The sequence below is a fragment of the Poecile atricapillus genome, chromosome Z (genome assembly GCF_030490865.1).
Source record: "Poecile atricapillus isolate bPoeAtr1 chromosome Z, bPoeAtr1.hap1, whole genome shotgun sequence".
Lineage (NCBI taxonomy): Eukaryota > Metazoa > Chordata > Aves > Passeriformes > Paridae > Poecile > Poecile atricapillus.
This window is the reverse complement of record NC_081289.1, coordinates 8720127-8732147: the sequence shown is the minus strand read 5'-3', so window position 1 is coordinate 8732147 and position 12021 is coordinate 8720127. Positions and strand designations below refer to the sequence as shown.

The following is a 12021-nucleotide window of genomic DNA, read 5'->3' as shown; positions in this document are numbered from 1 at the left end:
CCAAACTCTGAAGGTGGTGGCCTGAGAAGAGGAAATTGGTATTGACAGGGTCAGCACTCATTAAATTGATGACTAGAGCAGAAGGAAAAAAACCCAACACAGCACAAGAATGCAAAAAGAAAATTCGGATGTATGTCATATCCCAATAAAGGGGCTGTAACAGACCCACTCCTCCTTTGTTTAAATCAATTAGTATTCTGCTGTGGGACTCCTACAAACAGATTTCAGCTTAACTTTTCTGAAAAACTGGTTAGTGACTTTTGTGAACAAGAAAGGAGGCACAATCTGGTAGTTAAAAGTCACTGGTTTTCAAGCATCAGAGCTGTGATGAGCTCTCACAGAGATCATGGGAAAGCTACTTGAATTTGCAAGGTCTATAACACAGAGGCTTTGTCTTTGGAATCCTGCCACTTAATCCGAACTTTCCTTTTGCTTAAGCTGATTTGGATCTCTGCAAAAATGATAATTACAAAGAAACTGGTGTTGTGCAATTTAAAGTGGGTTCTATACCAAAAGCAAAACAAAATGCAAACTTAGAACCTGAACACGACACCTTTTCTGAACAAATGACTCTTTTTCTTACCGAGATTTATCTACACGGAAAAGGGAGTCTTCCTATGAACTGTTGCATGTGGCTAACAGATAGATAGATAGATAAATAGATAAATATACAGATAGAAATGATCTTTTTAGTCATACATTAGCTCAAAGTAGTACACAAAGCTTTCTTGTAGAGGTTACTGCCACTGCTTGGATAATATACTATGTTTGTCATCTTAAGTGAACAGACCATCACTTTACAAAGCCATCCACTGCCAACTCTATAAGTTATCCATTGAATCAAATCCAGAAAAAAAAATAATCCATTTTAGGATAAAAAACAAACCAAACCAAATTAAAACAAAAAACCCAACAAAACAAAACAAAAAACAAAACAAAAAAAAATACCCCGAAAACAAACAAAAAAAACCCACCAAAAAAACCCAAACAAAAACCCCCAAACAAACAAACCACAAGGCTTTTTAGAGGAGATAGAATATTACTGGGACTATTGATAATTGGAAAATTGCAGGTGTTTTTTATCAGTGTGGGAGGGGCACAGAGCTCTACTCCTCCAACTGAATGTACTCCTGGAGTATACTCATGAGGATGGATTTTTACACATCTCCTGCTGCTGAAAGAAGCAGATGAAACTTGGATTTATTTTTCTAAAGGATGAGTATAGGAAGGAACTCACCTGCATCATCAAATTTGAACATGAACACCTAAATGAGATCACCAGTTTTGCCAGTACAGAGGTACATTGATTTATCTACCTCCAGCATCTACCCAGAGCTTGCTCTGGCTCTTTCATCCAACTGCCTTCAGAGAAGGTGATGGGAATGGCTGCACTCTCAGATCTCACCCCAACATGAGACCCATAGGATTCACTGTATTGTTAACCTGATAAATGGTCATGTGTTGACCTTTCAATTCACAGTTGAAATAAAAACCTTAACATTTAGCAATTTTATCACCAATACATCAGCAATAGACCAATTGAATGCACAAGAGTGAGTGCAGATCTCAAACTGGCTGTCACTGGCAAGTCTCTTTTTAGAAAGACTATGCTGCAGTGATCTGGTTGGGACTGGGGTCACATTCCACACTGTTTGTTTTGAGAAGTATGAACTTCTTTCCTAAAATTGTACTTTATGCAACAGAGAAACTTCTCTGGTCTCCAGTGGAAGCAGTGAACAAACAACTCTAAGCTCTACCATTATTTTCTATCTTATATGCACTATAAAATGAGTCACAGAATGAATGAATTGCAGCAAAGCTTGGCTTCTAATCTACACTCCCAGCTATTACATTTTTTGGTGTGGATAGTAAGGCTGACCAAGTGAAAACCCATAAATGAGCCCATGGTTAACCATGTAATATACACATACCCTAAGTCAGGTTCCTGGACTAACTTGTATCCTAACTGGTGCCTACTGTGGCTATAGCATAGACCAATATGTTTACTGATGCAAGTCTTCCTTCTCCAGTCATACTCTCTACAGTGTCAGGAAGCCTTCAAAAATTGCAGTCAGACCAGGAGAATGTTCTCTGCTGCTTCATCTTTCCTACCTGCTTTTCCACTCCAACCTCGAAACTTGTCTTTTTGCTACTTTTACCATCCCTTCAACCTAAACTGAACAAAGTATCACCCACAGCACTGATATTTAATGAAGAAAATTGCTTAATCCTAGAGGGTATGGGAGGGATGGAGAATGAGAAGATCTGTTTCCTAGAATGATTTCAAATAATCTCATTTAGTCCACTTGATGGGAAGATTTTATTATTTCTGATTGTCTCCACCTACTATCTTCATGAGCTTTCTCACATCCCGAGAAACTGTTCAGCACATTCTCTAATTGCTACTTGGTCTTTCATTTCTGAACCAAATGCTTCTCTTACTTTGTATAAAGACACAGGGAACAGTTATCAGACAGGTTCACTGAATCAACTGGTTCAAATACATGAGTATCTTCTGGTCAAGTATTCAGCAGGGCCCTTGGCTTCTTGACCTGCAACCATTTCAGATCAGTGACAGGATAAATGTCAAGTAATAACAATAAGAAAGAGCCATTTATTTTCTGATTTCAGAAATTTTATATTTCTTCCAAGTAAAAAGCAAAAAAAAAAAAAAAGAATGGGTTGTAACAAAAAATGTATATAGAAAAAGCTTGTTAGATTGCAATGAGAAAAACAACTTAAAATTCATACTCAATCTCTCAAATATGGATCTACAGACTTAAGGGAAAAAAAAACCCTTGTAAATTGAATTTGTGTGCCATTCTGTTCACAGTATTATGCCACCGTCACCATAGTTTCTGAGCACTTCCTAGCACTGTTAGGTGACATTAGCATTTGTCACACATGGAATTTATCACTGTGTAATTATTTATTACTATTCTTAGCAATGAAGATAGTGGGAATGGCGGGGGGGGTGGGAGGACTTATTGAGTGAGAAATGAGACTTGCATATATGGACATGTTTTGTTCCGCAAGGTTCGGAGTTGCTCATGCTTCTGCAAGCCGTGGTGGGAAAGCGTGGAACTCAGTCCACACTACAGCCTGCATGATAGCACATATCAGCTGCTCAAATATGGAAATGTGTATTTTAAATGCAAGAGATCCCTTCACAGGAAAATTGACACCAAAAGAACAACAAAAAAATGACATGCACAAAAAAAAATAACCCTCTTAATGTTTTCACTCATAAGGTTGTTTAAATATGTCCTTTTAAATTCATGGCAATGCAGACCTGGAAGAGACTCCTTAGTCTGCTCACTGTAGTCTTTTGAGATGTCAGGCAGGTGTGCTGTATAACACATGAAATGTTACCTGAGCTCCTCTTAAAACCAGCTAGGCTGCCTCACTGACTACTTCTATTGGCCAGCTTTTTCATTCCCATGATAGTTTAAGACTTCTAATTTGAAGACTGAATAAATTCATAGACAGTTCATACTTTTTTTATTTTTAAATGTTCTTTGTTTAAACAGCTCTTCTCTTGATGGTGATTCATTGTATTTGTAGCATCCATCACCTCCTTCTTCCAATAAGATCTTAGATGTATTTTATGAAACACTCCCAGGTACCAGGATGTTTGGGTTCTATGGCCCCTTCCCACAGCTGATACCTGTATTTTACAGCATGCTGTGTATCTGGATTGAGAATGTGTAGGAATCGAGATGGAAAATGGGAAACTAGAGAGGCATTTAGGGACAAGGGAGTGGCACAGCAGAGGGGTCTATGTACAGGTAGGAAAAGGGTTTGGTGTGGTTGACCGAAGACTAATTATAGGTTCAAGGATCAAGAATATGTACACACCCAAGTCTCAGCAAAAGTAATTGAATTCTAACATTTTGATGCATTTAATGCATTTTATCAGAGAGGTAAAAATCCTGTAAACTATCTGCAAGCTTTTATTTCTGTTGCTATACTTTAGTTTACTGTGCAACATATATGTTCAAAATCACGTGTGTGTAATGCCAATGCTGGGACATTCAATAAAATATTGTAATTGGAAACAACACAAAGTGATGTCTCGAGTTCTGTTCAAATGCCAGGAGAGTATCAATTCTGTGTTTCCTGCCTTGGATCCTGTTAAATTTAAGAGGGCATTTTCTTTTTTATTGAACAGTCTCTCAGTTTCTATAATTCTCAGCTGTTTATGTAACCGTAAAGTAAAGATTACCAAGGACAATAACCTCAAGGGACTAAGCACAGTTACTACTCCACTTTAAAAATTAAGCCATGGAAAGTATACTAAAATAATATCATAGAGTGGTTTAAACCCATAAAAAGCAATGAAATTCCACGCCAAGGCTGGAAATCCAGACTGACAACCTCCCTTAACTCCAGGTCTAGTAAAGAGGGTGAGGGAGGCCAGTATTTCTGGGGTGCAAACCAGATTCATAATACTATTCTAATGCAGCTTTTGTGATTTCATTTCCTTTCAGATTTTGCTCAGCCCAATCCTGCTTTGCTTTTAAAATAGATCTTTATGGTTATTCATTTTACAAAATGTTAACAATTTAAGGCCAGATCTCCAGTGCTCAAGTCAGAGAAGATGAGAGCAGCTTTAAGCTCTCTCCTTCCACTTTAATCTTCAGTTTGAAAACTGCCTTGGGTGCATTGCCTTTGCATTGCTCAGCATTTGCTCTGGTAGACTGCACTGCCAATTCTGCCTTCTTGCCTCCAGCTATGCCCTCAGCCCCTGCAGGAAGGTGGGGATGGTGTACAGCAAATGCTGCCTGCTGTGCAGCAGGGAACTTCCTGGCACCAGAAGCTGCTCCCACCTGCTCAGGTCTCTACTCATCTATTTTTTTATTTTTTTTTTTAACTTCTGCAGCAGTTCATGGAAGCAAGACATGATCCATGCTTCTTCAAAATAACTTTATGCCTCTGAACTATGAGAGGCAACGACACATTTAAAGGGAATCATGTACTTACTCATGTACTACCAAGATTTTGTAAGATACATATGTAACATCAAGGCTGCTGCTCCTTGTAGTAAAGCTGTACCAAAGATTTTTTTCAACTTCAGAATTTTTTTTTCTGAGAATTCAAAACAATTCTCGACCCTCACTGGGACAAAGATTGCCAAAGCTTCTTTTGTTCAGAGAAAACTCCATGCAAGTACCAGAGGAGCCAGTAATGTCCAACGTGCGCATGAACATGGCTTATTACAAAGCATGTGATTCAGTCTGGGGCACTGAACTGCAGCTTTTCATCTCCCAAATGACTTCCCTGAGCACCAGCTTATTTTACTGTGTTTTTGCAAATGCTTCCTTGTCACATCTGGCAACTCTGTATCAATAATTAAATATACACTGCTACAGTGACTGATGTATAGTTCCCTAGCTTCTAGATGAATGCCCTGACTACACGGCTATAGAATCAGTCTCCCTTGTTTTATTTGGCTTGGTGACTGTTTAATTATTTATACAAAATGAAAGCTTTAGAAGCCTGTGAGTGTTTAATATCTCTAAGAGACTTAAGAAGTCTTTAAGAGCTGCTGGTCAGCACCTTCCCTTGGGCTGGGCAGGGTTTTCTTCCCCAAAACATACAATTTCCATAAGAAGGTTGAGAATCTCCAGAATGTGATTGTGTGATCTCCGTAGTAACTCTGTGTTCCTACTTAAATACCAAAAACTTAATCGCTCTGTGTAATGTTGTTCTACAGTTCAGGGCAAGATAATTTCTGGGAAAAGTTTGCAAACTCCTCACGTCCAACTGTCTTCTCCTCTCCATTTTTGGTACCAAACAGCTGTGTTTTCTGCACGCTGTCAGCTCTGACCTTAGCCTTAGTAAGGAAAAAGAAGTTTAGCTCCTGCTCCGACTGAAGTAAACATTAGTAAGGTCTTAGAACTGGCTGCCTCACCACCTAACTATTAAACTCAACAGGGATGAGAATTTGTCTCTAAGCTTGATAAGAACTGTTGTTCTACAGCTTTCAGTCTACACCCCTTAGAATACTGGTTTTTTCATCTGAGGCTAAATTCACCGTAAAAAGCAATTAGGAAAGCAAACCCACCACTACATAAAAATCCATGTCTTTAACAAAAAAACTTATTAAAGTCTGCAAACTTCAGGTTCAAAAATAGTTTGTATAGATGTTTAAGAAAGCAGTGAACACCTCATTCTTCATTCAATGTGAGCTTGTTTCATTAGGAATATATCCACTCTAAAGATGCGCAAACACAGAGCTTCTTTTATAATATTATTTTAAAAAGAAAAATGATGAATTAAAAACAATAATCAACAGACTGGCATGCCTGCAGACTTTCAAACCCAAACTATTATCATTTTTTGAATTTCCATGTTAGATTCTGAAATTAGGAGAGCTACGTGGAAAGGCTGCCAGGATCTTATCACTGGAAAATCACCAATAAAGCCTCAGAGCCTCTAATAGGAATGTTGCAGTGCAGATTTTAGGCCAATCTTTCCATAATAGGAAGGTAAATGTATTAAGTTGCAGCAGAGAGAGAGATTTCAAAAATGTACTTAGGGATCATTCTGTATTAAATTATGGACAGTTATGAGAATAATTTCTAAAGGTTCCAATTCAATTCTTATCTTGTTTTAAATGAAGTTTGAAACTTCCCATACAGGAATATAGGGCAAGAACTTTACTTAGAAGTAGAATTGGAAATAACCTTCACCTGTGATACAAAGAATGCTGCCTTTCTATTTTTATGCTCATTTTGTAAAATAGTTAAATTCAAGAAACCTTGAAGTTCATTGGCTCCCCACCTTGCAACAAAACAGTTGCTGTTTCTGCGCCCTGTCAGATGTAATCTTAGTGCTAATTTGGGAAAAGCAGTTCTCACATTTAATGCTGAAAGACTGATAACCGAATCCACAGCGGAATGACACATTTTCAGCAGTGAAGTACAGGGCCTGTGGACAATGGCTGCATTTTCCTACTGCATAAATCCTCCTGACTCAGCTGTCATTGTGCAAATCTACTGCATTAAAGCCAATTTTGCTTGCATGATTGGGCTTTAAAATGTCATCATGACTATCATAACAGAAGTTGATGTTGGTCATCTTTAACACATTATTACTCTACCAGGTATCAAGATAGATGGGTATGTATATAATCCTTCTACTTTACTGTTTCCTGAAGTCCAAAAATATTGTTTACTGTCATAGTAAAATAACCCAGGGAATATGATTTTTGTGCTACTAGGTAAACACAGATTGTAGAACTGAAATGTTGTAGACCTGAATCTGTTCTCCAAACATATAGTAGTCCACATGAATTGCAGCAAAACTAAATTTAACAGGATATACATCAGATTCATAAACTTGTCATATTAAAATGCAGCTCCACACTTGTAATATACACAATTAAATGATATGTGCATCCAGTGTATGCTACAGAGTTAATCCCACTTGCAATAGCATTTTGTGGTTTTAATGATGAGTCAGAGACTAATGTTATGGATTGTATATACAGCTAATATGATACCCAGTTTAATACTAGAAGGTCTTGACTAGCTAATGACAAACTGTGTTTTAAAACATACTCTGCTCTTACACATTAAAATTTGTGTTAACAGTTTGCACTAAATAGCAAACCCACATAAGAAAGCCTGAACCTCAGCAGAGACATAAATAATATGGCTGGGAGCAAAAACTGTCTAAGAATAAAATAATTTGTGAATTCAAAAACAGGAGTGTAGGTGCAAGCAGTATATACAGCAAAAGCAGAGCTAGTTAACTCTTAAAAAAATTTAAATTTAAATTAACTCAGCAAATACAGTTAGTATTATTTAATTCAAATGTCAGCTTTTTCAGACAATGAATTCTCATTTCCAAAATGTTCATATCCTCATATAGCTAAAGCCAAGTGTAATTCAGTTTCAGCTATTGGAAATTTGAATTTCACTAGAACTTGGATAGAGTACTCAGATGCATTCTAAAGTATTTTGCTATATGAAGCCAAAATCAGATTGTCTCTGAAACTATCTTTCCCTCCTCAGACATGCAAATAAACCACAGGCTTGATTACTAATATCCATACAATAATGTAAGCTATTGTGCCTTGCTAAACTATTGGATATTTTGAAACCAAATAACTTGGAATCCCCAGGACCCTTTTCTCTTTTTCCAAACTCTTGACAACTTTGGCTTGCTCATGAAGTTCTGCTGGTTGACTTTCTGCTGGCTGTGGCCAGTGTCCCCTTCAACCCAACAAAAATTAAACCTTGTACAAGGCACATCCTGTCCAAGGCTCTGGAGCTACTTTGTGTTCATGTGTGGCTGATGCCTCAAGCCTTAAGCTTCTGTCCAACTTGCATGACTGTGCTGCTCATAGTGTCTGTGTGTGTTTTAAATTTAATCACACTCCACAAGTCTCAGTGTAATTAAACCAAAAATGCTTCTTTATAAATCACTTTTGATTAGTTTAACTGGTTTAAGACAGAATTCTGCTCCAAATAAAAGAGGAGTGTATATGTCACAGATGTTGCTGGAATGGAGCTGTGTGCTAGTCTTTAATGGCTGGATGAGTGTAACCAGAGAAATGTACATTTTACATACCATTTAGCCACCGGGAGTCGTGCTGCTCTGTTCTGATGGGATGGTGATGCCCCAGAGTTCGGAAAATGGCGAAGTCCCTGCCCATAAAGTCTGCTGCTGTGCCAGAGTACAGTTCTCCATCTGTGGGAGGACATAATTATAAGCAACATTCCTCAATTTTCCAGTCATGGTAAGTCAGAGAAAGCTGTCATATGTTCATATTTCACTAATAGGGATAATGAGGAAATTACAAAACAACAAGCCATATGCAATGTATTGTCATTAAAAATAGAGATTAGACCAAATTTCTCACTGCAGTTCTTAATTGTAACCTCTTGCAAATGAGCTGTATCTGCTGACTGCTGGTGCACTTTGCCAAAATATGTTTGAATTCTTAGGCTGGAACAGTGGCAGCCAGTGCACCTACCCTGGCAGGCAGGAGTAAGCAGCCTCAGAAAACCTACCTAAATGTGAAATTGCCCTGTTTAGAACAGGAGTTTGGTCCTTCTAACCTCCTAGGTTTATGTGACTCTGGGAAGTGAAGAGTCCAGCTCAGTCACTTTTGGGTCAGAAATTCCTTAGGTCCCTTCAATTTTTCCTATATAAATGATGTGGTTTTTACTTTGGTTGGTTTGAGAGGTTTTTTGGTTTTGTTTTGGGTTCTTGTTTTGGGATTTGTTGTTGGCAGATGTTTTGTTGTTGTTGTTGCAGTTTTGTTTTTTTTCTCTCTTTTTTTTCCGAGTGGATCCTCAGAAAACAGGATATTTTACAGGAAAAACAGAACATGCCTTTCTCCTTTGGCCACCTTTGTAACTGTGGTACTGGCAAAGGGCAACAGCTAAGGGAGAGAATAAACGAGATCATCCCCTGCTACTTTGACCCATGCATTTCACAGGGAACAACTGAACTAAAAATTGACCATAAAAAAATGATACTTCAGCCCCTAAATGGCCCAGCTCGTCCCTCCTCAGCCAGCTAGAAGAGCCACAGAGGAGACAGGGAGGGGGGGAGAGAGAGACTGTCTAAATTCTAAGGAGCAGGTCAAGTTAAATACCTGCCAGCTGGTAGAGAGTGTAATAATAATAAGGACATTGTGATGAGACCCACAGAAAAGAACCAGAGATCAAAGTACAACACATATCTTTCTGACATTAATTTAGAGCTTGTCCATGAAATCGCTCTGAATCAAAAATGCTAAAAATGCGTTTTTAGGACTATGTTCTACCTCAGTGTGTGAAATGAGATAACCTACCCTATACTGTTAAAATGGAATTAAAAAGCATTATTCCTTCCAACTCCTATTTTCAAGCTACCCATATTACACGGGTCCCTTGTGAAAAAGACAAGTTTGAGGATAAAATAACTCTTTCTTTAGGTAAGGTAATACACTTTTTCATGGTCATGATGAACTCCACCATATCCTCATTTTAAAATACCCTTTTAGGAAGAAGTTTATAATTTTCATGGCAATTTTAGGTATTTCCATGGTGGGACAACCAGATGCAAGCATGCCTACTGGATATCACTGGCATCTTTTCCCTGAACACTGACACCATGAAATCCCTGACTGAACCTACAGTGGCTCTGAACCATATGGTAGTCACGAAAGTCAGGAAGGGTGAAAACATGATAGCGGAAAGGCGTGGAATTGAATGAATTTACAGCAGAGATTAGAAGCAAATAGACCAGTCATGCCCAGCAGGAGGTGTAATCAGAAGGGAAACAGAACGGCATATCATTAATTAACGATTTACCATTCTTCTATGTAATTTTCAACTTTTTTGGAAGGGGAGACAATCACTTAATTATAGTGATTATTATGTACAGAGTATGCAGCTGAGATTTTAAAGATCATAAAACCTTTTTGCCTGTGAAAAGGGCTTTGATGCTATGCTTAACCTTTCTTTAACCTTATCTTCATTTTCTTGTCTTTCAATCCCTAGTGACTTCTGATAAATCAATAGAAATCAAAGGGGAAAGGAAAAACCAACAAGGCCTATTTTTCTTCTTAGTTATCAACAGATCTAAAGGTCAGTCAGTCAAGAAAAATCTATATTTAATACTACATTGCTGAAATTAAACCAAATACAGTTTGAAAACTAATTAAATTATATAATTGAAATATTTAGAATTTTAAGTTTTTTTGACACTTCTAACTTGATATATAAACACCACTGGAAATTAACATATTTTCCAGGCTGGACCCAGCTCAACTCAAGAGGACACTACAAGGCTCTTGTGGCTGATACTTTTTCTTCAGTGGTTACAGGATAAAAGTTTTGCCAATAACTGGCTTCAGCATGTTTCAAATGAGGAAGGGTCTGTAGAAAACTGTCTGACCTTTCTATCATCCCTACTACAGCCCCTCCAAGTTTCAGTATACTTAGACCAGTGCCTGCAGTTTGAACAGATCTGCTGCAGTCATGCAAAAAGGGGATTTTGACTTCTTCCAGACAGAAATACCAAGAAATACCATTTATTTTTGTTAGGCTTTAGATAATTTTTGCAAAATTCAGGGTGAGCCTCAAGTCATGTCCCAGATGTGCACATCCTTTAAGTTAGTACCATGCAAAAGCTATATGAGGATTTTGCCTCCTGTCTAGATAGAAGTACATTCATCTTTATTTCCCTGTGCATACCTTCTTGTGGACTGAAATTTACTCAAGGGTAATCTAGAAAATGATTCTTTAATGTCATGGATAGTCTTCACTGTGTTATTTCTGTGTCAGCACTTTTAAAAGAAGTTTTATAAACTTCAAGAAGAAAGTGGAAATTAATTTGAAAACTGACAAACATTTATCAAAAGAAAAAAAGAAAAAAAATAAAAAATAGTTACTTTGTATTTCCAGCCCAGCAGGACAAAGGAACGACTATCCAGAACTAAAGGATGGCCTTCAGTTGTTTGCACAGGTAAAAATATGTTTTGGACAAAAAACACCTATTGTAAAGGAGCAGCATGCTGATACACAAGTGTAAACAGAAATACATATATTGACTTTACTAAATAAATAGGCAATAATTAAAGTCCATAGTAATGCTGATTTTTGGAGGGGAGGGAACATTTTTGTCTGTACTGTACATAAACAACACAGAACTCTAAATAACTCCCCAAGGTCATCAGATACAAAGATACTGAAAAACAAGAAATATGCATTTAATATGTATTTATTATTTTAAATTCTTTCTATTCAGCTTTTAAATAAGCTGGCACTCTGAAAGACAATAATTTGTAGGGAGTAAAGAACTGTAAACTTTCCTTTTGAAGAAGTAAGGAAGTTGCAGAAATGAGGAATACAGGCAAAACCAAGCCCTGAACGTCACAATTACTCTCAATTGTAAACGGGCTCATAAATGAAATCCATCCATGGTTAAAAGGTTCATTCACTAAAGTTAAGATTTTCAGACATAGGGGTGGTTTGACTTCACTTCTTTTGAAGTCAATAACTAAAACTTTCCAGAAAG

At 37.5% G+C, this 12021-nt stretch overlaps 1 protein-coding gene across 1 annotated transcript in view; it reads right to left on the bottom strand.

Moving 5' to 3' along the window:
• Window positions 1–12021, bottom strand: part of LOC131573389 (semaphorin-3A) — a 160848-nt gene that overhangs the window by 48479 nt on the left and 100348 nt on the right. Inside the window, exon 6 of the mRNA XM_058827316.1 lies at window positions 8581–8700. Coding sequence (XP_058683299.1) covers window positions 8581–8700 — 120 coding nt within the window. The remainder of the gene's footprint in view (window positions 1–8580; window positions 8701–12021) is intronic.